The following is a 26,711-nucleotide window of genomic DNA, read 5'->3' as shown; positions in this document are numbered from 1 at the left end:
CATTAGCCCACATGTTCGGTGTGTTTTCCAGCCTCCTCTGTAAGCTAATTGCATCTTTTGTCATTTACTTTGTAGTCCCTGGAGCTGCTGTGGGGTGGATGGCTATCGAGCCCATCTCAGGTTGTGACTGCTGGGAATCGGTGGAGATGGAGAGGAAAACGCTGGCTCTTGCTCCACCGTTATCAAGGCCTGCCTTGAGTGAGCTTGTAGAGTTTTGGTAAAGTATTGATGGACACCACCAGAGGGTGCATTGCTGCCACGGTAATGCCCGTCCTCACACTGAGTAACCACGTTCCGCTGTTGCAAAGCTTGGGATAAACCCTGCACCTTCGATTTCTGTGGAGACGCCTGCACAAAGGTGCACAGTGGGAAGCAGGATTAAATACCCAGGTCACTGAAGTCAATTGCTTTAAAGAAAAAAGAAGAAGGAAAAAAAAACCCAAGGAGGAGAAGTAACATGCCTTTTGTGCTGCGCACTCGAGGCATTTTGCAGCTTTTCTTGAAATATCCATCACAAGAGTAGTTCTTTGATCTGCTGCTAGCAGCCGCTCCCAGAAGGGGTGAGAGACACTTCCTTTCCTTCCTTCCTTTCCTTATCCTGACCTACCGGTCTGGAATGCAGTTCACCTCTGAGCATTTTCAGATGTATCATTTTCAGAGAGGCTTGCATGTCACGACACACAACTGGGGCTTACTTGGCTGCTTACAAAGCCTGCACATGACAGCCAAACAGAGGAGCTGCGTACTGCATCTGACCCCCCCGTACTTCACCTACATATACACCCTTGTCTGCAGAAGGGGCATAACAGTGTTCAGACAACAAATACCCCAAAATAAGGAGGGTCTAAGACTGCAAAGTTAAAGAACTAGTGCCCCAGGGGTGCAGTCGAGCAGCACTTTCGGCTGACCTATGCCTGTATTGCTGCTGCCCTTTGCAGCAGGAATCATGGCGCACAGTATGGGAAGGACATCGAGGTGCCAGAGAGGGTGCAGAGAAGGGCAACCATTAGGGGTGTGGAGAAAAGGTCATATGAGGAGCAGCTGAGAGAGCTGGGGTGTTCAGTCTGGAGAAGAGGAGGCTGAGGGGAGACCATATCTATCTCTACAGCCACCTGAATGGAGGTTGTAGTGAGGCTGGTGTTGGTCTCTTCTCCCTAATAACTAGTGAAAAGACAAGAGGGAACAGGTTCAAATTGCACATGGGGAGGTTCAGGTTGGCTATCAGGAAAAATTTCTTCACCAGGAGAGTGGTGAAGCACTGGAACAGGCTGCCCAGGAGGTGGTAGAATTGCCATCCCTGGAGCTGTTCAAAAAGCAGGAAGATCTGGTGCTTCCAGAGATGGTTTAGATGTTACGGTGGTGTAGGGCTGACCATTGGACTGGATGATCTTGAAGTTCTTTTCCAGCCTCAATGATTCTATGATTGATTCTATCTCCTCCCTTCCTGGTGACCCTAGTGGAAGGTAATCACTTCTCGCTGGGTTGATTTTCAGCCAGGTAACCAGGTAACAGTATTTCCAGTGTCCTCAGCTGAATTACTACACAGCAACACAACCTGCACTGCTAGCATATACAAGAGCAGGGCAAAGCACAGTGTTTTTAAGAGGCCAAGACTTTTTCTATCGCTGCAGGTTAGCTCAAACCAAGCACAAAATCCATCCTTTTAGGCTTACTGTACCGTCACTGGATTCAGAGTGAGTCTCAGATTCAGAGTGAGGGATTTTAAACTCTGTATTGCCCTTCAGAAGTGCCCTTAGCACCTCATGTGGATGCTGGAGCTGGAGTAACAACCAAACTCCAAACACATAGTTTGGCATTAATCAGGACTGTAATATTCCCCAACCAAATGGCAAGGGAGTTGAACACAGCAGAAATACACACTTAAAACTGCAGCACAATAATAATAATAATAATAGAGATAATAATAACCCCCCCAGCATAGTCAGCATGGTTGTGTGTGAGTTATTTGAAGATGGCCAGAGGGAGGAGATGCCACACATTCTTGGGCAAACTGCAAGGAACTTTCAGTCCCATTGACTTCAATGGGGCTTCAGTCAGGCTGTGTCTCTGCTGTGGAAGGGAACTGCTGAACACAGCGTCGTGGGGTTCCTGGGTTTTTGTCTCCAAGCAACTCCTGGCAAAGCCACTGGTTAGTAAGTGGAAACACACTTTTTCCAATGGCCAGGACTGCAAGCCGTACCTGGATTTGGGTTTTTTGGTTTTCTTTTGCTTTTTGTTGCTGCTGAGACTCTGATAGATTTGCAAATCTGGCTCCTTGACTAGGTGCTGACTTTACAAACCCTCGTTTGGCTACTGAAGGGGGGGGGAAAGGGGCCTGACCTTGGAGCGGATTATTTCCCCTTCAGTGGGACAGCTCTGCTTGCAGCCTGACTCCAGCTCATAAGCGGCATTCAGTGTCAGCCCAGCAGCTGCCATGCAGGAGGTCTGTCCCTTCGGGCAGCTGCTGCTCATCTGTCTGCAGCTGGCAGCGGAAGTGACATCTGTTCTCGGTCCCAGCTGTGAGCAGCGCGGAGGTGCCAAAGCCCAAACGCCTCAGTTCTCGATCCAGGAGCGAGGAAGGGTTTCTGATGCCAGACCACGGCCTGGCTTGCAGGGGAAGGGAGGGGGGAGATTGTCTCCTTCGACGATGGTGGGCTGGGAGGAATGGAAAGAGAGTGACAAATAGGGAGAGAAAGAACAAGTAACAGAAGTAGGGGAAAGAATGGGAGAGGAGTGTGGGAGAAGACAGGAATGGCTGAAATGGAAAGGAAACACGACATTTGAAGTGACAGGGCCAGTCTGAGGGAAGGAAACAAAAGGCAGGAGGCAGAGTAATGGAAAAGAAAGGGATGCAGTATTAGCAACAATCCAAGGGAGGTGATTAAAAAGGCTACTGAACAGGGAGACGCCTTATTGACCTGTCTTCTTAGGTGCTACCAAGCATGGAAGGCTTTCCTGCTTGCAACCCCTTAGGTTGTCTCCCCTGCAAATTTTGCCATCTGGAGAAGCGCTGGTGTATTCTCTCTTGCCTCCTTGCTTCTCTGTCTTATTTAAATTCACATCACTTTTTGCTTGTCCAAGTCTCTCGCTCTCTCATTTATCTTTGTAACTGTGTTATAATTCAGTGTCGTGGCATTTTAACTGAACTGTGATTTCAGTGTTTGAGACAGGAATGCATGCAGGATGAAGGACAAGATCAGTTTCAATCTAAAGGTTGAAAAGCATACCTTAAATTAACCTGGGAATAAATATATTAAGAAATGCTACGTTGCTCCACAGATTGGTGTATGAAAGCTGAGTATATTCTATTATAAACATGTTTTCACAGTTGTGACTGTTTTCTTGGCAGAGGCACTGAAACTGTGTTTTCCAGGTCTCAAAACTAGTTGAGTATTCCTTGAAGAAATAACCAAGGAAAATGTATATTCAACAAGTGCTTTACAGCCCTGTCAATCAAAATCAACATACACTGGGAAAATCATGGTGTCACCGACTGCTGCTTTCCCTTGGTGCTTGCCAGAAGCACAAGGCAAGCAGAACTGTGGTAAACAACCAGGCTGGGGAACGGGCCGAGGGAGGTAAGACGTCATAAAAACTTACCAGTCTGAAGCTGGAAGGGCAGGTGTGTGGGGGGCAAAGGGTTGAACTCTTGTTGATACTTCGCCCTGGCGTCTCGCGGAAGGCACCGGAGCAGGGCGTGAGCCATCCAGCTGGGTGCCATGGCAAATTATTCAAAACCAGATGCAAAAGATTGGATTGATTGAGTTGGGCAGGAGTAATTTCTCAGAATTCAGGTCTTCAAGATTAGCTTTAAATAAAGTTGTTATCACTGAACTTTTTGTATCCCAATTATATATCTCTATGAGATATAGATTAGATATATATTTAATATCTTGGTATTTCATAACAGATTTTCCCAGCGGGAGCCCTTAAAGATATTATTCTTTTTACAAGTCTCAGCAGCTCTCCCTGTTTCAATGAGAATTAGTTGTGGTTTTAGTAAGTGATCTTTGAAACAAACAAGAGGAAATGCCTCTGATACCATTCTTTCACTACCTAAAAATCTTCCATCTAGTAAACAATGCATCTTAATCAACCTAATGATTACTCTTTTTTCTCAGTCAGATGGGAATAACACTGGTGCATCTGTCATATGGACCAGAAAGAATAATCAGAAATCATAAAAAAAACAAAGGTCGAGGCACTGGTAGTACTCTGAATGGCTCAGTTCATCCCATAGCACACTGTTTTTACAACCACCAGCCATTCTTATGTCCCAATCAAGAGGGCAGTCACACCAGGCCAGATCAAAGGTAGCTTTCACCCAGATTTCTGGCTCCTGTGGGAACACCATTAACACAGACCTATTCCTGACCCCCAAACCTTCCTTAGCAGGGAAAAAGGGAAACAGGCAATGTCTGCACACCTTGGTGGGTGCTTGGTGAGATGAACTAGTGTGTTGCAGATCGAAGTTATGAATGGAGGGAGATATGAGGTAATACATGGTTTTGTGTTTCTGGAAGTAAATATGCTTTTCTTCAGAAATGAAACCCACTGACCAGTAGCAAGTGTCTGAGACAGGGGTAACAGAAGAAACAAACTCTGATCCTTCTCTGGTAGAGCGACCTACAGACGGGAGAAGTGTCTGTATCAACAGCAAGTGCCAAACAGTAACTGGTAACCTTATGTGTCCTTGGAAGCTTCCGTTTGGATGGCACTCAGTGGTGCCATCTGTGGCATTGTACAGATGATGGGGCTCTGGGGTTGCACAGAAACACAGATCTGAAGCCACCAAAAGCCTGAGGGATTCCAAGCACACTTCTTATTCTGAAGCCATCGCTTATAAAGATGAGGTAAAAGCTTCACTGTAATATTTGTAAAGTCAACTGGAGTTACACCACTGATTACAATAGGGTCACAGCTCACTTTGTTTGCTTTGGTTTATGCTTTGGGTTTAGGTTTTGATTTTAATTCTGCCATCTTTTATCCTTCTAAGTCTTTCAGCCTTTTTTAGAGCACCATCAAAACGCCTTTCTCAAGCTAGGTAGCCTGGAAAACTGAAGATTGTAACTAGAAATTCTCCTGCCAACTAAGACAAATTAAGTAAAATCATCTTCAGATTTTGCATGAAGTGGGATGGTTTCAGTATACAAATCTAATTCACCCCACTTTGCAGTTATGAAAAGCATTTCTAGGGCCATACTCTGTATTCTCTTTCCTGACGAACACTAAGGAATACTAATTAGAGTGCTTGAGGAGTAAGGTAAGCAAGGCTGGCAGTGCCTGAGCTTTTATTTACTCTGTGTTATCTCTGTCCAAATGTTCAAAGCAATATGGGTGGTGACTGATTCACTAGTTAAATTCAAAACAGCATGTGTGTACAAAAGCCTGCCAAGTTTCTCATGTATATTGCTATTTGTGAGCAGCTATGCACAGACAAAAAACAATCAGCCAGTTTCTTAATTTCATTTATATCTTTATTCCCATTGTTAGTCTTAACAGTCATCCAAAAGACCATTTAAATTTGGTTGGGATACACAATAGCATTAATCACAGTCCAGTTTATTTTCTTCTTTTTAAACTGCAGTTCTAGTATTTCGTGATGTTTCAGTTGTGCTGTTGGTATATTTGCTTCCAGCAAAATATTCTTTCCAGTGTTTGTAGATTATTTAAAAAGATCGTTAAAAATAAAAAAAATCATAATGTAATGCTTAGCAGTGCATTAATAAAGCTTATTATCTTCCATTTAAGATTAGTACTATGCATGCTTGATGATCTGAAATTTACTTTTTGTTGTACATTCTCTGTTCTTTTTTCAAAGTAAGTTCATAAAAAATAACATGTTTTTTCATTACATCAGTTCATTGCAGTAACATTTTTTAACTGGATTGAAATCCTTTTAAGAGAACAAGGTATGTAAAACAACCCTACAAAGTAAAAGGTTCTGTTTAAGCAAATTATGTTACATACAAACCAAGGCTAAGGCAGTATCACATAAATTAGAGTGGATAGAAAACAGGAAGGATTTTCTAAATTAACTTATTATTTAGGGACAACACATCACAGACTCTATTTCAGTATTCAAGCACAGAAGATCCACTAAATACAGTCCAAGAGACATCTTTCATCATGTCTTTTAAAAGCCCGTGAGATGAATTCCTTCATCAAATTTATTAATGTAAAAGCAAATTCAGAAAACTTATTTGTGAAAGCTGTCCTGTTAAATTATGAATAACAATAATAAATTCTTTAGTTTCTCATTTATTTGCATACTCTGCAAATGAACAGGCATGAATATATATATGAGTAAAACAGGCCCATTGTATAGCCATCCACAGAGCTAATAATGCTTATGTTGTGCCATGTCTGAAAAGGACAAATTATTAATCAAAGTAGAGAGGAGAGAGCAGCAAAAGAGGAGGAGATGATGCACAGGAACTTAGTTGTCTTAGGATGACTTCTGCATGGAAGAAAATGCATGCTTTGGCTAGAGAACAGTCAGCTAACGACTCCTTAGCGTGTAAGGAAGTTTGGGACCAACATCAGCTTCTAAAAGGGATTAAAGCAGAGATACAGATAATCAGGGGAAGGGAAGGAGGAAGAAGGGACCGAAGTGCAGACCATGCTAGCCTAAGTTTTGTCTGAGGACCAGAGGGAGTGGAACATGGTGGGAGTGAGGGTGAGAATGCTGACAGTGCTCTTGCTCAGAGCTGACTGGTGGGGATATTCCTCTAAGACCTTGTCCCAACACAACACGTACGTAAGACACCAACCCAGCCCCTCCACAAGTTGCAGGAGAGCTGGAAATCCTGAGTCGGACGCGTAGTGATGGACAGGTATTTTCAGGGACTGTCCTCCTCTTGTGACTGTGATGCCTGGAGATATGCTACATAATAACCATTCACCTTCCTGTCCCAACTTTCACACTTGAGTATCAGTGTGGCATATATTTGAATTTATAACGCTCACTTCTCCTCACAACTGCTGGATACATCGGTAAGCTAACCAGCAAGAGGCGGAAATTGCGTTCTTGCAGATGAGTTAACAGAATCTTCCTGTTTCTCCATTACGTACAGATTGGGTTGTGAAACATTTTTTTACCAGTCTTAAGCCTCTTCCCTTCCTTTAAGCACATACATGCATGTATGTACACCCATGTGCCAACACAGAGAGTACGTGCTGCACAGCGCTCAGCGGAGCTACTGGAGCTATTTCGGGAGGATGGCACAGGGGTACTGAAGAAGCCCAGCGCTAGGGAGTGCTACAGCCAGAGCATATTGCCTCTGGAAAACCAGGGTTTAGCACCTCATTGTCCCCATCATTCCATGGTGGACGGGGACCTGACTCTCCAATCACTTCTTGCATTGTGCGTTTCTGTTGGTGTCAGGAAAGCTACACTGTGTAACAGACTCCACATTCACCAACAGGCATAGCAGCAGCTTTCAAATATTTTCATGTATGAGCTGTGCTTTAGGATTATTTTGTCTTAAAATAAATTGAATTCATGCAGTCCTAGAATACATCACCCATACAAGACAATTCTGCATGAATGCTTTGGTGTCCTCTGTGCACCTTTTTAAACCATCAGTACCTCACAAAAACGTGTCAATACAATGCCTCACATATGTACTCAGTGTATCTCAGAATGACTTGTATTTCATTTTATGCTTATGTATAAATATCAGACTTGCATTTTAGGTATCAAAAATATGTTGTTAGGATATCTTAATAGTAAATGTCATAAATCCAGAGTTTTCACCAAACGGTAAAACGATTCAAGACCTTTTGGTGAATGGATGATGAAAAAGAAACATTTACAAGAGTTACATGTGATTTATGGTCTTATGCTACCAACAGCTGTCCAACCAGATCCGGGTTTCTGTCCTTTATTAATGCCATGATAAGAGCAGCAGCTGAATTTACCATCTCCTGAAGCAGCAAATGGTCCTGGTGAAAAAAAAAAGAAGAAAGGAGAGGGGAAAACAATATGTTAACATAACTGGAAAAAGAAAATAATTAAAATCAATGTTCGAGCATGCAAAAGTACCATATGAGTACTGAAAATCCCAACTGTTTATTTGCAGTTATTACAACCTCCAAACCTTATACTTTAAGGAAACACAATTTCATGGTAATAACCATTTTCAAATCTCCATGAAGATTGAAAAACTGTTTTTTTAAAAACGAATACATTTTAACTGCTAGAATTAATGCTACCTATCCAGAGACCACCAACCCAGAAACTTGATTCTGTCACTTGCTTTCCAGCTGATTTTTAAAATCTAAAAGGTAGAAAAAATTTTGGGGCTGAAAACACTGGAACAAAATGGGAGGATTTAATTGAGTAGCACAGTTAAAGACCTGTAATTTTAAGCACCTACTAAAACACACAAGGGCCTTTAAGCACTAGGGCTTCAGCAGCGTAGGGTGATCTTTGTGTCAAACAACTTTAAAAAGCAGTCTGGTTTTGATAGGCAAGCATAGAGACCAACACAGGAAGAAGTCATAAAATGAGACTTTGATACTGTGCTTCTGAGCACTCCAGCTCAAATTTGAGAGTCCTTTGTCTAATTGCCAAGTTTCCTTAATTGTATTGACTATAAAAGGCTGGCCTCTTGCTACCAGTAACGGTTTCATTCATGCACTGGGCAAACATCAATAGGTGCAACCAGGCAGAGACACATCTCTGGAGAGAGAAATAGGAGGGAACAGTTTCTGTGAAGCAACTGAGAAAAAGAAAGGTCTACAAAACTCTTGGGAGAACCTTGAGGAGTTTCAAATACAGACAGGGAGCTACAAAGAGTATTCAAGAGCTGTTCTCCATAGCCATGATGGCTACAACAGGAAGCAATAGGCTTAAGGGAACTCTGACTGGGATATAAGAAGTCAGGAAGGACTGGTATAGAAGAGAACAGATCATTTTAACAGTAAGGACTGGCATAGGATGGAACAGGTCATTGGATAGATCAAGAAAACTTATCATAAGGGTCCTGTAACATGAGACCAGCATACGTGTAAAATGGGGTGCAGGTACATCTCCCTGCTGCGGCAGGAGGATTGGGCAGTTTGATTCTGGATCTTTTTCCCACTATTCTTCTAAGATGCTGCATCAAGGAAGAACGTGAAGATGCTGTTTAAGAAACATGGATGAATGGAGAAACGATAGAGGTTAAAACCTGTTTTTTAAGGAATAAGGCTACTGCTGAAGGCACCTACTTATTCAGCTAGCACAGAGGGGAGCTGGAGACTAAGAAATGGAGGTTGAGGAAAAACTGAATGGGAAACACTTTCAGTGTTTAAGTGAGTCCAGAGGAGGCCACAAAGATAGTCAGAGGACTGGAGCACCTCTCCTATGAAGACAGACTGAGACAGTTGGGGTTGTTCAGGCTGGAGAAGTAAAGCCTCCCAGGAGACCTTATAGTGGCCTTCCAGTACCTGTGTTTTAGCAGGGCATATAGTGACAGGCTAAGGAGTAATGGTTTTAAATTAAAGAGGATAGATGTAGACTAGACTTAAGGAAGAAGTTTTTCATGATAAGGGTGGTGAAGCACTGGAACAAGTTTCCCAGAGACTTGGTGCCCAATCCCCGGAAATATTTGAGGCCAGGTTGGGTGGGGCTGTGAGCAACCCCATCCAGTTGAAGATGTCCCTGCTCGTTGCAGGGGGGTTGGACTAGGTGACCTTTAGAAGTCTCTTCCAACCCAACCCATTCTATCATTCTATGGTAACAGTCTTATTAACTTTGTGCTTTATGTAAAAGACAGCAAACATGCCGGAGAGGTAGCTGGATTGAATTAGAAACTACTAGTTTATACCTGATGTTTTTATCATTCCTGGAAAAATGGTATTTGTATATGACTAGAATTACATCCTAAAAATCATCAAGTAAGCAAGCTGTTACAATCTGTAACCCCCCTCAAAACATTACACTCCTCACAAATTCATGTCACACATTCTAATATGCAGGAAAATGATTTATTAGTGTTCTAAGGAATTGTTGTCGATTGAAAATGTTCACCACGGTTGTGTCTTGCTGTTCACTGAGCGGCACCTCCCATTCAGTTAAGCAGGGAGCACAGAAGTGTAGGCAGGTCCTGCTCCTCCAGTGCCTTCTGTCACGAACCAAGGGTACAGAGAGGAATTCAGAATCCACTACTCCGGTTTGGTAGGGGTTTCACTCCCTCACTTCCCACAGCTCTGAATTGCTGTGTAACGCACGAGGGGAGCGGAAGTTACGTGCATACGCCTGCCCAGTCGGCAAACAGGGCTATCGCTTCCAAGATCTAGCAAGGCATTTCTTCATCTTCAGCACTGCCAATCTCCTTGTGCCCCTCATCGCTTCTTGCTCAGTTCGTCTCAAGAAGCACTTCATAATTACAGACACTGGTTTCCAAACGGGCTTCCAGCCATATCTGAAGTTGGCTGGAGGTGAATATATATATTTTTTCCCCATTTCACAAAAAAGGAAAAAAAAAAAATACACCTGGCAAGGAATGCTCTTAATGTTTCTCCCAATAAATCTTTCCACACCCTCTGTTGGTTACTGGATTCAGTACACATTCCTTTGCAGCAATAAATTATGTAAGTTTTTGAACATAAAAGGAAGCAAGAGAGAGAAATTTAACTTTCACAGGAGAGATTGAAAGTGACACCATAAGATTCCTTCAGACTGGAAAAAAAACTATTTCTAAAGCTAAACCTACGGCTTTAGTGCTAATTTCCATGTTCTAAAGGAAAGACATGCAAAAAGTTACGAATAGTATTTATAACCCAGGCAAAGCGGCACAGTAACGGACAGGAACCTGCATGAAGAAGTGGTTTATAAACTACACAGAAACTGACCCTTGAACTGATGATTGTTTACACACACACCTCCCCCCAAGCCTTCCCCCCTGCCCCAAAAAAAAAAAAGGTAAGCAGCACAAATTGAAATGCATTTGCAAGTTTCACAATTACTTCACTTCCAATATTCCAATGATTAATAGTATATAAAACTATTCAGGAAAACATCTGGATCCTGTCTGTCTTAGAATCTATTGATATGATGGCAGAAACAACGGACAGTTAGCAGGACTGGTCCCTGTGAAAGATGAGTCCATGTAAGCCTGTTTTTTGGAAATAACCTTAAGTGTATCCTTTAAGTGAATAGACATTATCCTATTTAAGATTACAAATGTAATAGAAAAAATACTTAATTTTATACAGTTACAGTTGATGGCTAAATGACATTGTGAAGCATGTAATGGAGCTTTCCAAAGGGCAATCCTTTAAAGTATTTGCCATAGGGATTCCTAAATTTGGATTTATGCTGTTGCTCCCTCCCAGTAACGCTGCCACAGTCTGGTCCAGCACCTGGGCCTGTGAGCCAGCCTCTGAGTGCTGGAGAAATCAGCAGCACAAAGGTAAAGATGTGCCAATTTTAACTTGCTGTATTCTCACAGCCACGGTCTTACTGGAAAGAGGTAGTAAATAATACAAAGAAAGGACTCTTCCAGGAATTTCCAAATCATTGTGTATCCTGCATCTTTCTGAGAATCTGAACTCACTCTTAACACTAGGAACCATTGCTGTACTATCTGACGGTCTTCTAACTTCTGGTGATCATTTCTAGTCCTTATTATCACCAAAAAAGAGAGCAGAAAAATAATTTTTAGCAACTGAAAGACAACACTTTGTTCAAAGTGTAGGCACAACGCTGACTGACGCAATAGTTAAATTGTATCTTAAGTATTCTTTCCTCTGCTGGGAATTTATTTCATTTTAGGCCGTTACTGTGCACGTAAGCGGATATTTTCCATGTGCCACAACAATACTCAGCTTTCTTCTAAGTAGTTATAGGTAATTTGGATGCCAGCAGTCTTTATGAAGAGTATTTAAAAGGAATCAAAAGGACAGAATTCAACAATCCAGGAAAGAAAAAGAATCTTGTGGGTCTTATATTAATTTAAAGCTAAACAAACAAGTGAACACTTGGAGCCCCCCGGCTATACCCTTAAAACACCCACGTTTCTGATGCTGCAGTGTTATTTCTGGCAGCAGTGCTGATTACGACTGATAGCGCCTACAGGGAGGCTTCAACAAGGATGCCAGGACAAATTTAATCTACCACACCTAACTCCACTGCACACACAGGCCTCCGATCCTCTGTTGCATTCAGTGGCACAGCACTAAATCTTTCAAAAGTCTCATTATTAGTTACAGGAAGTCAAACACAATCAAGCAGAACTAGGCCTTCACATGCCTAATTGCCCGGCGTGTTTGGATATACTGTAACCACGATAAAAAACAGGATGTAAGGACGGAAGGATCAATACAAATCCTGGCGTAGCCCACAAGAGCTCTCGCACGTTAGTGCCCACCCACCGCTCGGCGCTGCAGACTCCGAGCAGAGGACAGACTCAGCCAGCACGTCCCCGTGCACGGGCGGGACGGATCAAACACCAGCAGCTCTCTTCCTCACCAACACAATCCTTAAAAAAGACCGTGACCTTTAAACAAGACTCGCAGGCAGTAACAACTTTAATGGATTAACAACCGGAGTTCCACATGATGAACTGGTGTGCCACGATCCCCCCTCAGCCATTGTGATACTCGCTGTCTATTCATTGCATCCAGTTGAATTAAATGAGTCTCTCGTAAAAAAGAAAACCAAAACCCCCTAACATTTCTTGGCCATTAATAAATAGAACTTTTTATTGTTTGAACAGATGATTAACTGCATTTATAAGCTAAAAACAAAACTTTTACCACTTCATATTTATGTACTTTGGAAAAGAAAGTACTCAGAAACAGTGCCAACCTTATAAACCATAAATCCACATAACAGCACTTTGATTCCAAAATAAAATATCCACTTTGTCTGTTACTAAATAGTAAAAATATTCCAACATAACCATATTGTGTGATGGTTGTAACTCATATTCAGAAGTTATTTGATGTAGAGTTATTGACTGTAGGGGTTTTCTGGTTTGCAGAATAGGACTGGGAATGGATACAAGGGACAGAGTTAAAGTTGTGTTTGGAATATGCAATCTGATATTTTACTAATGTGCATTTATTTAAAAAAACTGTGAGGATATCTGAACATTTACTGACATTCCCCTAACAATTCATTTCCTCGCTTCAATCTGTTTAGTAGTGGGGTTTTATTTTCCCCCCAACTGGAGCTTCACAGGCATGCATTTCAATTTACATATGCACTAGTTCAGTTTAAGTGTAGCTTGAAAAATACCACTACCCTTTTAAGCTCAGAAAAAAAAAAAGAAAAGAAAAAGCAGGTATTACCTCTGCCTTTTACTGCATCCCTCCAAAAGAACAGCACAGCTGTGCTCCATTATTTGCACTCTGCTTCGCTGTAATACTGTTTGACTTTCCATTTAATACAGTTTTGAAAATGAATAGAATGGGAAAGTTAGCCCAGATTATAGGGCTGATGGGAAACCTGAAAACATGATTTAAAAAGGCTGCTAAACTTAGGGAACATCCGTATCAATAGGGTTACGTTCGAACCAGGGATGAAAAGAGGGCCAGGGCATGCACTGGCGCGCTGGCATGCCCCTGCCCTTGCTGTTCCATTGTAAACCCGCTCCCTGGCACAGTTTTGGCTCCTGCCAGCTAGCATGTTCCCAGACAATGGCTGGGCATGGTTCAGGGGACAGCGCAGGCCAGGGACTGCTCCGAAGGGACAGGCTGATTGAGGCCACCCTTCTTTTGGGAAAACGAGAACTCAGCCATACGGACATGCGGCATGCTGTGCCCTAGGACAAGAGAACCATCCCCAGCCTGTTTTACTTACCAGTATAGATATAGCCTGAGTGCCACTGGGAAGTGACAGTTGTGCCTCTCTCTCCCTGCCCAAATACATTGAGAATACACAGGATGATGATTAAATAATCCCCCCAGAATCAGGCACAAATGCCATGTAGCTACCACATAAACACAGTAAAAGAAATACCACAAAAAGAAACAAACCAGAAAGGACTCCTCTATGGACACCCTTCTCACCACCACAGAGGAGGAGAGACACACCAACCCCACTACAAGACAGCATTCATGCTGCACGTCACAACCCTGCCACCTTACAGACAAAAGACAGGAGCAGCAGCAGGACAGAGTGATGGAGGATGCCCACTGCTCCTGATCACAGGGGACTTGGGTGCACACCAGGCATGCCACAAGGCATGAGTGGAAGAGAGAAGGGCTGATACAGTCAGTGTTCTGGCAAGCATCTTGTAAAAGACTATGTTGTCAGTGAAAGAAAAGCTGCTTTTAATTTCAAACTCTATGAGCTGCTATAACTTATGCTAAGGCTATACACTAGGTGCCTCCAAAACTCGCCTGATGTCACATCCTGACAGTGTTTTATTTGCACTCAGAGAAACTGAGTAGCAAATCTGGCCTCAAAAAACTCAATACTTGAAATTTTCTTCTTCAATTAATATTTATAATTTCAAAATACGATCTGGAGAGGGACTGAGGTTCTACTACTAGACACCAATCGTATAACATGGTTTGGTGTTTCATCTCACCAGGAGGAATTCCCTGGTAGATTTATGAAGATGCATTTTTCTCCTACCCAAGATGCGCAGTGGCGTGCATCTACATATTAAAGCAACCTCTATTTCTCTTAACAGTACAAATTAATCTGCAGTCTCCTTTCTTCTTAAAATGCTTCCACATCACATTTTTGAATCCATGTGCCAAAGGATCTATTGATAAGTGACATCTCATACATAAAATCAATGCAGCAATTTACCTCAATAAGACAGCTATGCAGATCATTCTAAAAGATAAGAAAACTATTTCTCTGAATATTTTTAGGTTTCCTTTCAAGTAATACATAAATAATTCAGGTAGCATTTGAGTTCAGATAGGTAGCTGGGTTCAAAATTACTCCAGCAGTTTCATAATTAAATCTCTGCATAAAGAGCCGTTCTCCTTTCTGAACTAAGAAAATGCAATCAATTCTTCATCAATGGATACTCCTCAAAACAGAAGTAACTGGGAAATTGAGGTACTTGGGATGGCATGAGGATTGAGAAGAGAGAGATGAGTGGCACTGGAAGAACAAAATTGTCACTGTGATAATGGCTAGCAGTCCTCTTAGTTAATGAACTGATACATCTGAATTAATTCCCATCAGTTAAATGGTTGTACATCCATACTACAGTCAACCCAAACTCAGATAAACTGTGTGTAAATATGTGATGTTGTATCTTTCCCTCTCTCCTCTGCACCATTGATCAACCATGTCCCTTACAGACTTTCATAAGAAAATGGAGAGCCATCAACGCTTAAAATGACTGAGGACAGGGAAGTATTTAAATCTCCTGGAGTTAGTGAGCATTATGTCCTAATGCTGTCATATGCATCTTTTCACTGGAGAGCTGCAGTCTTTTCAATTGAAGGTAAACATTGCTCTTTTGTTAAAAAAAATCCAGCACTCCTTCCCCCCCTGCAAAAAAAACCCCCAAACCACAAATAGGATTAAATCCTTTTTCTAGTGGGAACAGAAGAGATGGGATTCCTCTAAAACAGCAGTTTTAACAAAGCTCCAATACCTGTTCTGCAACAGGTAGGTGACCAGGGTTCAGCTCCCTTCTTTGTGTGAGGTGGTTAATCCATCCTCAGCTCCTACTTTTATTGGATTGGGCAAACGTTCCTGTGGAGCAATACCCCTTCTCTGTACCATCACTGTACATCATGCACAGAAAGATGACCTGACTCCAGCCTAGATGCTAATCCAATGCCAGGGCAGCAAGTGAAAGCTCTGTTCTAACTTCTGATCCAGAAGTTTCTTCTTTTGATGTAAAATAAACAAATGGTGCTTGGAACAGACATGCTATAGGTGCTAACATCTCTGTCTCCTGCAGACATGGGCTTTATATTCCCTTGCCCCTCTCCTCTCCAATTCTTTTTCTTTTTTTTCCCGTAAGAAAAACGGTTAGCGTGATCATTTTGAATAATCAACACAAATTCCTGGACCAAAAAATTCTCTGATGAGTTTTTTTATAAAGAGCGTTTTCAGCACATTCAATCATTGCAGCTTAAGCAAGAGTTTTCATTCAGCACTTACCACTATCTGATCTAAGCTCTTGGCAAGAGTGAGTACGCCAGCAGTGATAGCACAACCGTCTGTCAACCCTCTTTTCCTCCAAGTTGTTCAAAAAGCTACCTAATGCTTGAGCTAGCAGCCAGTTCCACCACCTGTATGGGACTTGTACCAAATTACTGGCAGAATAAGCCGTTTAACAGATGTGGTCATCTGCAAAACTGTATTATGAGTTTGAGGTTTCTTAAAGGTGGTCTCAATACAGTACGTTACCAAATGAGTCTATAACATGAAATGTATTCATGTTAATATATGTTATTGTATTACCTATGGGCCCTATGAGATATCACTCTGGTAACCTTGTCAAACACACCATTAGGGCTTTTAGGGGGAAGGAAAAAATGTTTCTTCCTATCCATGCAAGAAACTGAAATGCTCCCAAGGCACAGGAGACTTGTTTTCTCCTCTGACAACCAGCACTGGAAGCTGCTGAAAAAGCTACGCTTGGGCTGAAGTCGAGTGAAGCTGTGGCAAGTCTTGCTTCTGGTTTCAGAAAGCTTTGGCTCAATCTGATAGCACCAAGAACTTCATGTGGGAGAGGGGTTTAAGCCTTCCACGCAGCAGCAGCAGCATGTAACATGCTTCCCTCAGCGTGTACGCGTGGTGGTTCCTCTGCTGCCTGTTCCGTTGGGAGAGTCTATAAATACTTTGATGGGCTGCGGTGTCAAGTTTTGCAGGCGACCAGGAACAGGCAGCAGACCCACCACACGCACAGACAAACAGAAAGCACAGGCTTAGTGCTGGCCTCCTGCAAAACATTACACCCTGGTCATGCAAATCATTTACAGGCTGTTGCAGTACACCAGGCACCACCAAGTGAAGGCGGAGGGGCTACGGGTCACGTGTGAACGCGTTTGATACATGGGGCTAGCGACAGAGCAAAGGCGGCTCTGCACACTTCAGCTGGTTTTCTCCCATTATGAGATGAGGAATACAGCACTTTCAAGCTCATTTTCACCCACTGTTCAGCCCTAAATAGGAAAAGGCAAAAATGTGTATGTAGGGAAGATGGAGAGAAACCATGGGGAACAACATAGGAGAAAGGGGAAAAAATAAATGAGAGAGGTAAGAGATTAAGTACACAACTACCTCAGTCTTCAAAATACAAAAAGACATGCCATAGTTAAGATCAGGAGAGATTACTATCAATGCCAGAGGCTCTGATAGGCAAACTGTCATATACTGCATGTAAAAAAAAATCTTCAAAACTCTGAACAGGACGTTTCTACCAGTGAGATCTGAGCTCATTGGTGCGATCATAAAATTGTAAGTAGGGAAGAGTCACATCTATGAGTATTTCTCTTTTTTAGAGCACTGTGTCATCCTTACTCAGGATCTGACACAACCCACCCAGTGGGGACAGAGATAACAATAGAGCACCTCTTCATACAAACTTCTAGCATGAGCATATAGTTGGACTAGATGATCTTGGAGGTCTTTTCCAACCTTAATGATTCTAAGATTCCATGATAAATGTACATTATTTCATGGTAAATTTAGCACAGTTTGTTTCAATATTACAAGCTTTTTTCCTTTCTGTCCCCTATTATATGGACAACATAGAATGGTTGTTGCACTTTGCAAGGAAAAAACTGAGCATGCTATTTGTGAACATCTCAGTTGCTGACTCACAATGCAAGATGTGAAACACTTTAGCTATGCCAGGTAACAGAACCCTGCACACAAATGTGCAGGAGCGGTTTGTGTAACCTGTGAATGCGATTATCAGCGTTACACAGGGAGGCTGGACAACTGTTCATTAGTGACTGTAACAAAATGGGAAGGTCTCTGGAAAGAATGAGTGATGCATATGAACCTCCTGGCGGATGCTGAAAATCAGTGCTGAGGAAACACGAACATTTTTTCCATTCTCTCAGTCTAAGGCACGCTTTTCTCCCCTTCTGGAGGTGCTAACTTCATAGGGAGTACTATGCAGAGTAGACATCTAGCTTTCCAAAATAAGAAAAAGGCCTGTTTCCATCCCTTTCAATGCAAGCGTTCTGTTCAGCCATGCAAATCTTCATTATACAACTCCTACAGACTGCGAATAATCTGAAATACCAGCAGACGGTTGCAGTAACTAATTGATTGGAAACATTCCTTGTGATTACAGATAATTTATTTGAGATGGTTCAAATGAAAAACTGTATAGCCTACTAAAAAACAAAATTAAAACTTCTCCTTTGGGGAAAGAAATAAACAAAACCCAAGAAATTCTGTGGGGCAAAGTATGCGTACACATGTGCTGGGCTATTGTTCACATCCCGGCCTTGTGGCTTCCAAACTTTCAGGATGATAATATCAGTTCAATGGGGTAAAGGCCACATTCCAATCTTGGTTACAGAAATACAAAGCAAAGTAACTGCAGTATTACAAACCCAGTTACTTTGCTGTTGCAGAGACTGAAATTCAACTTTAAACTCTATTTTGCTGCCGAAGGCCTAACACACAACTCCTTTTATACCACTCCCTCAAAGGTCAGTGTTTCAGGCAATGAGACACAGCGAGAGGGAGTGACTGTCCAGAAGCATATTGTTGAGCATCTGATATCATAAATTTCCCTAATTTTATACTATTAATTAAATCTAGCTCGTTTGCTTGCAAGTGGCTGTAAAGTTGCATCATCTCATCATTCTGTGAGGAGCGGCTGATTGCAGAATAAATCATTAAAACTTCATGTTTAAGTTACACACTGAAATTTGAAAACATCCATGAAATCACACCATAGCATTTAAAATTAAATGTCCGTCCTTCATCTTTCATCTCATCACTCAAATTCTACTTCTTTGACCGCATTTGTGTGATATTTAGGCATGGGTTATGTTTCACCTCTGACTTCTCCAATCTACAGCTGAGGGTCTACAGCCTACTGGAAAGCCAAAAAAAAAAAAAAAAGAAAAAAAAAGAACTGCCTTACAATTCAAGACTCTTATGTGAGGCCACACTACTCTACTTTCCCCAAAAAATAAAAATACCAGACTGATGAAGAAGTGTCCAGAAACAAGATGAAAAGCTACAAGGACATGACGTGACGTCTCTCCTTTGAGAGTAAGAGGAGAGGAGTCAGCAGGGGAAAACCAAGTTACAACCCAAGTTATTAATAATAATAATAATTCACTTTGTCTTTCACAGAAATATGAAGCTATAATGCATTAATTGTGCAGTAATTCTAATTATACTCAACATCCCTTTACACAAAACATGGACTTGTTCCGTGCTCCAAAGCAATCTTCACGCAGTGAAAGTAATAAGCAAGAAAGAAGCTTGCATTTCTTTCAAGCATCAATAAATCTAAAACCAAAGAGGCTTTAAACACAAGTTCACTCAAATACACTCTGAACTACTGTGAATGGAGAAACTGTATTTGCCTCCGTCTATTGTTTTCTTTCAGGTATGTTGCCTACACAATGTTTACCTACTCATTTATGACCGGACAGTTTATCTGAGCGGCACCCTAGGATCTGAACTGAACTAATCCCTGCCCAGCATGCTTGAGGAAGTAACAATAATTATTTTTTAAGTCATTGATCCAAAACTCTCAATTCCTCTATTCTAATTTTCTTCCTCCTCCTGAGTTCACAGCCTAAAGTCAGGGCAAACAGACCATTTGCCCACGTTAAACTTTCCAGCTAAGCATATACATTATGAAAAATTAATCCTAGAGGAAAGATGGCTTCCAGAGCCTGGTGTGAGCAGAGGCGCTGGGCTCAGAAAGCAGCAGCAAACAGCCCATGTCCAATCCAACAGATGGGGCAGAGAAGAATCATAAAAACACGTGAGGAACCCCCCGTGGCAAATTGCTCTGTTTTCACTGAGGGGGTGAGGGGAATGGCAAGCAGTAGACACACCGTACCTTCCCGTGGCAGTGCTGATGGCAGGAACGGATGGATGGGCCTGAGGGGTACAGTGCAATTCTTAGAGAGGCAATTGAATTAACTTAAAGCCAGATAACTTGCTAGCAGTGTGTCTGAAACAGCAGAAAATACCAGCACGGGCTAATCACACCTGCACTTACTTTCTCAGATGGGTTTTGCAGCCCTTGGGTAGCTCATGCTGTGACGGCTGCTCTGAGTCTGGGCCCACACAGTCGTCCCTCTGTAGCTGAACTGCATGGAGGAACCTCTCCTGCTGCTAGCTACCGACTGAACCACCACACCACTGGAGGGCAAATAGCTAGTTTCCAAAAAATCCCCTTGGAGTATAACCCCAGTGATGGGCTGAAGATAGCCCATAACTTGCTTTACAGCTAAACCACAGCAGACAGATAAAGCAGTCATTACCATTCCTCGGCATTGGCCAGGAAATCTCTATCTTTAAGTGCTAAAGGTATAACCTTTATAACTGTGCAGAGACAGATGTGCTTGCTTTTAGATTCTAGCTTTCTTGTAGGCCGTAAGAGTCAAGCTACACCACCAAGACAGAGCTCACAGATGTACTCTTACATAAAAAACAGGGTTTGCCAAGACAGGCTTCTCTTTCTGCCAGCTAATATCAGCCCAAACCATGCAACACAATGGCCCGTCTATATACAAACAAAAGTCTTCAAAATTAAAATATATCCAAAGTGATAAAACTCTCATAAAGTAACAATAAAAAAATTGTTTTGTGCTGTTAGAAAAATGGCTATTTTAAAACTTTAAAAAGAAACAGAAATAGAATAAAAAGAATAAAGGAATTAAGTCTTGCAGATGGATTAATTGTACTCCATAATTAAGACATTTAATTAAAAATAAAACAGATTAACTACTCTGTTAGCTATGAACACATCTCTTTACATGAGATTAGCATTCAACATTAAGCTTATTCTTCAGGTATGCTGTACCTTGAGTTGCGTAACAGAAGAGTCTGTGTTTTACACCCTTTAACACTTCCAATTAAATTGTTACCAAAGTTCCCTTTCAAAACATCCTAAAACCATCTTGTGCCTACTTGCAACTTCAAATGGGTCTGTGACTGCAAAGATAAGTTTGGTTCTTCCTAACACCTTCTTGTAACACACATTTGATTAAGAAACTATTTATGACAGTTTCCAAGGGCATGACTAAACACGATGTGTATGAGTCTACCACATCACTTAGTTCTCCCTTTAAAATCTGGGTCCCCCAAAGCTAGTGGCTGAGAACAAGTGGCCAGTGCTATTTTCATGGTGATGGAAACTGGTCTTTTTCGTAAGCAAAGGGACTGCCATGGTTCCAAGACAGAAAGGTACAAAAGGAGGTACTAGTGTCCTGTAGACTGTCTGCATGTGGGGTGTTTTTGTTTTTCAGCTTTCCCTACAAAAGCTGAATTTTTAGCTAAATATTACTGTCACCAATATCTAGAAGTGAAACAAGAATGATGTTGGTAATAATATTTAAAATAAACACATTATTATTACCAAATCATTGGTAATTATATTTAAAATAAAAATAACTTAGAGGTCTTAAAATTATTGGATTTTTTTCTCAATATAACTGTCAAAAATGAAAGCTAGCAGAGCACTGAGTAGTTTTCAATCTAATAGTAATTCTGACAGCAGTTAATCATCACAGATCCTGGACGTAAGACCACAGTGGAATTTTAAATTTATTTTAAAAAGTCATTATTTTTTTTGCAAGAACTGTATTGTAGTAACATTTATGTGTAAGGGAACTGTAGTAGCTTAATTTTGTTGGGTTCTGGTCTTGATATCCACGGCTGCCAAGGAAATAATTCCCAAGAAACGGTACAGTTACTCAAGTGAGAACAGGGAATGGCACAGATATGAATCTGAGCACCCACTGTGTGAGCCCAGCAGCCTGCAGAGCTGGTACATCATACATTTCTTTGGTTAAAAAAATCTGTTTAAGTTTTATCCAGAATTAAAAACTAGTTCAGCTGTTCAAATACATCAGGTGTTAGTTAAGAACTAATCTCCTGGTGCTTCCACTAGAAAGCATAACTTACTTTCTCTGACTTTGACTCACTTTTATTTCCCCCCCCCATCCAGCTTCAATATCGCTTCCAAGTTCACAGCTGCATTTAGAGCTGCATGTATCTTTTTACATGGGCAATGATTTCACATTGTTCATCTCCTCAGCTTGTACTGATTAAATGAATGTGTGGTTTGGCTTTTCATGGATATGTTTTAAAAGTTTCCTCTGGACAAAAGAAGTAATCCCCAACCTCCATTTCCACTAATTCCTCTCTTGACTCAATATCTCTTTTGTCTTCAACAAACTCTACTCCCTCGTGCCTGTTCTTGGCCTCAGCTTTTACCCTGCATGCTCTATGTCCATAAATCTGCTGTCTCTTCAGTAAGCAGAACTATGTCTGCAGCAGTAGGTACGTGCCACAGCCTTGTGTCTCAACACTCCTATATGTCCTCAGTCACAAAGTCTCCTTCTCATCCACTACTGAGATTAACTTGCTATTATTTGAGGCACACCCCTTTTGCATTACCTCTTGCTGCTGAATGCCCTGTTACATGCTCAAAGTCAGACTCCATTCTCCCAGTCAAACAAATCTACTAACAGAGCTACGTGTTCCCTCGAGCTCCATTAACAAAACACAGGCTCTCTCGTGATCCAGGGTGCCCATGGGCTTCTCCAGTCCAAAGATGGGCCTTAAAAAATCATAGAATCATAGAATGGTCAGGGTTGGAAGGGACCCCAAGGATCATAGAGTTCCAACCCCCCTGCCACAGGCAGGGACACCAACCTCCAGGCCTGGATCTACATAAGGTTGCCCAGGGCCCTATCCAACCTGGCCCTGAACATTTGCAGGGATGGGGCATCCACCACCTCTCTCTGTTCCAGCACCTCACCACTCTCTGTGTAAAAACCTTCCCCCTAATATCTAATTTAAACCTTCCTTCCTTTAGCTTTAATCCATTCCCCCTTTTCCTGCCATTGTCTACCCTTTTAAAAAGTCGATTCCCCTCCTGTTTGTATGTTCCCTTCAGGTACTGGAAGGCTGCAATGAGGTCCCCACGCAGCCTTCTCTTCTCCAGGCTGTACAAGCCCAGCTCCTTCAGCCTCTCTTCATAGGGCAGGTGCTCCATCTCTGTGGCCCTCCTCTGAACCCTCTCCAACAGTTCCACATCTTTCCTGTACTGGGGGCCCCAGATCTGGACACAGTACTCCAGATGGGGCCTCACGAGGGCAGAGTAGAGAGGGACAATCACCTCCCTGTCCCTGCTGGCCACTCCTCTTCTGATGGAGCCCAGGATACCATTGGCCTTGCGAGCTGCAAGAGCACACTGCTGGCTCACACTACACACTACTACACACTGCAATTCATTTGTTCAAATAAACTCAAAAGAAAAAAAAATGTGGTTGTACAAGATGGCAATAAATACCAATTAGAGGCATTGTTAATAATTTTTCAATTACCTTTAAAATGCTTAAGCAGGATATTTTTTTCTCTTTAAAATTCAACCCAAATATTTTGAGAGAACGTGTTTTAAAATGCAGAGCTGCCTATGAAATAAAATAAAATATAATTAAGCCAAAATAATCTTTCACAAATCATTTCTAAATGACTCCACATCATTAGGATGCATTTAGGGGAGTAATGAATTTACAGAGCTCTGCATAGGAATCCTTGTTTCTGTAGTTATCCTCATATTTAGTAAATAGATGTGGAAACCACATTCATATTCTGCAGTCAGTAAACACCAGGACCTCTGAAGGCAAATCAGTCAGAAGCAGCAATCCTTTAATGTGTTTATCTGATAGTGTTCTGAGAAAGCAGATTTTCTAAGTCCTAGCATTGACCACTGCGATATTACTTTCTGCTGTGACTTCAGTATGTGCTTAAAGGGACCGATATTGTATTTACACAATAGATAATACATAAATTGTAATAAGTTATGACAGGCATTGTATTTCAAGACAATTATAATTTGCCTTTAGTAGATTTATAAGGCATGAGACTAAATACCTATTGAGTTTTACCACCCAAGAAGTACTGTTTTGGAATGAAATGCCTGGATTATATTACTGATAGAAAATAAACTTCAAAATAAGGAAAACAGGCTACATATTGATTTGTGAATGATCTCACTGCATACCAGCTCCAGAAAATTAACTTTATCAAGAACCCTGAAGCTATTTATAATAGAAATTCCTATCAGTTCATTTTCAATTTCTTAACCTGTTAGGCAAAGAAAACACAGTTCAGATGAAAAGAACTAGGCAAGATTCTCACAAACAGCATTACCAAGTAGAATGACTGGATGACTGTGAGATTCTGCCAGCACCCAGTTTATAATCACAGAATCACAGCAGGTTAGGAGTTGGAAAGGACCTCAAAAGATCATCTAGTCCTATCCCTTTCCCAGAGCAGGATCACCCAGACTAAATCACACAGGAAGGCATCTATGCACTAATATGATCTAATTTGTAAACTCTGAATCTGAAAATAACCTTTTGAAATGTTTGAAATTTACAGAACAGTGCTAATTCATGACCAGAGAGTCAAAATTCAAAAGCATCTTGACAAGTATTCGTTAAAGAACAGTCCATGAATCCATGTATCTAAGTAGGTAATTCAAACTGTTACATAATTTGCAGATAACCTTTGCTACTTGTGAAAGCTTCTGAAGTTTATTGTGGAATCAATTCTTTCTCTTGCAAGGACTGTAAAAACACAGGACACCACAAGTCACCAAAACAGATTACTTAGTTACAGCCCAAGTTGTCAGTCTCACCTTCTGTAGAGACACACATCCAAGATTCAACATCAACAGACCATCAAGACTTTTGGATGAAATAAAGTACTAGCAAAGATGGTTGCCAATAACAAGCTCAATTGACTTGTCACACAAGACAGGTTGCAGTCACGTACTTCAGGTGCAATAACTGAGGATGGCTTTTGGAGAGCGCATCCCAAGACAGCATCCCATGAACACCAGCTTTCTTGGAAAAGTTTTAACATTTCTGATATGAATCTCTGGTCTGTCACAAACATGCTGTACATAAGCTAGGATTCTAAATTTCTTATTGGCTTTAAGACACAGAGCATTCTTGATTATTTGAGTATCTGTACCTCTAAAAGATTTTAAATTAGTTTGGGAAAAAAACCATATAAAATGCACATCTTCCTTTCTACCATAAACAATTTCTAGTGCATTTTCAAATGCTGGTCATCAAATGGAGAAATCAGCACAAACGATGCTGTGTTCACCCAAAGTACATTTTGTTCACCACTTCTACTAGTGTTCTACTCACTTTTGAAAATTCTGCTTTGCAACTGTGGCTTGAGACATCACATGGAAAGAAGAGAATGAAAACCAGAAGGAAGAACACTACTGTGCACCTTAAAGTGGTGAACTGTATAATCCAATTACATAAATAAAAGTAGGAATCAGATTCCAAAGGCAACATAAAAAAATTGAGAAACCTGGCTTGTATACCAGTCAGAGATACTTTTTCATGTTTTATTTAACGTGAAAGGAGTTGAAAGTAAGTGTGAACTACAGCCTCCTGGGGTACATGTATAAGCAGTGATGGAATGACAGCAGAATTTACTGATAAGGATAATTTATCATGTGTATGTGCTTACGCATAAAACATGTTAATAGATGAATTAATTTATAGTAAGAATAAACTCAACTTCTGATAACAGGACCACCACTACTGCATAAAGATTGCTTTGTTAAGATTTTTTCCATGTCTAAGGTCAGAATTGTATGTGATAGTATTTAGGAGAGAAACCAAAGAACTGGACAGTTGATAAAGGATTAACATCAAGTTGATAGAACCTCACCGATGATCCCTAATGAACCCTAGGCAATAATTTGATCTGACATATACAGAAAAATGCTTCAAAACAAAGGTTTTCCTTTAAAATAATGTCTTTCTGCATTACATAAGGAGCTCTCAGTATCTATTGTGATGAAAGAGATATGTCGCTACAAAAGCTTTATTTAAAATCAGACCACCAGCCTGACACAGGAAAGTCAGAAATACAAAGCCAGGCAATGGAAGAACAGCTCTTAACACAGTTCCTAAAATTCACTCCTACTTCAGATGACAGGGTAGAAAAACATCGCAGACTTAGACAGATTCGCAGAAGGGCTTTATGGCTTTCAGTAGATCTTGGACAGAAAAAAAGTGCTCCAGCCCAGAAGTATCACTTGCAAAATCCAGGGACGCCTGCAAGTACTTCACATGTTTTTGACACTACGCTCCTGAGTTATGCTGGTTTAGAAGCACCAAGCTGCTAAAAAGCAGAATTGCTAAATCTAAAATCTGGTAAATCCCTGAATACTGTCACTAAATTCTCTGACTTACTCTACTCCAACATCACATGCAAAAAAAAAAAGGATAACTGAACCAGGAAGCTTGTTTCCCTCAGCCCTCCTTTACACGTATAAACAAACCTCCATTCCCTATCAGGTGCTTCACATCAGGAGCCTAGTACCTACAACATGTTTAGGTATTGAAGCTGGATGTCCTCATCAAGTGATTGTAATACAGAAAAAAGTTATTTTATTTTTTTTTAATATTCCATGCAGAAATTTGCATTTGTTGCAAAATCTCATTTAGCTAAGAAAAATTCTCCTGTGGGAGGGGACGTTTAAAAAAATCTATTCTGAAGGCAACCAACCTGATGTATACATATATAAATAAAATAT

The 26,711-nt window shown here is 41.2% G+C and overlaps 1 protein-coding gene across 1 annotated transcript in view; it reads right to left on the bottom strand.

Moving 5' to 3' along the window:
* Positions 1-7,842: 7,842 nt before the first annotated feature.
* CRPPA (CDP-L-ribitol pyrophosphorylase A) overlaps positions 7,843-26,711 on the bottom strand; it is a gene marked incomplete at both ends in the record, with an annotated part of 119,183 nt that continues 100,314 nt past the window's right edge. The window contains one exon of the mRNA XM_084260220.1: positions 7,843-7,947. Coding sequence (XP_084116346.1) covers positions 7,843-7,947 — 105 coding nt within the window. The remainder of the gene's footprint in view (positions 7,948-26,711) is intronic.

This window comes from Gallinula chloropus, assembly GCF_964237585.1.
Source record: "Gallinula chloropus genome assembly, chromosome: 2".
NCBI classification, from domain to species: domain Eukaryota; kingdom Metazoa; phylum Chordata; class Aves; order Gruiformes; family Rallidae; genus Gallinula; species Gallinula chloropus.
The sequence above is the reverse complement of the archived record's forward strand: the minus strand, read 5'-3'. Positions and strand labels throughout refer to the sequence as shown.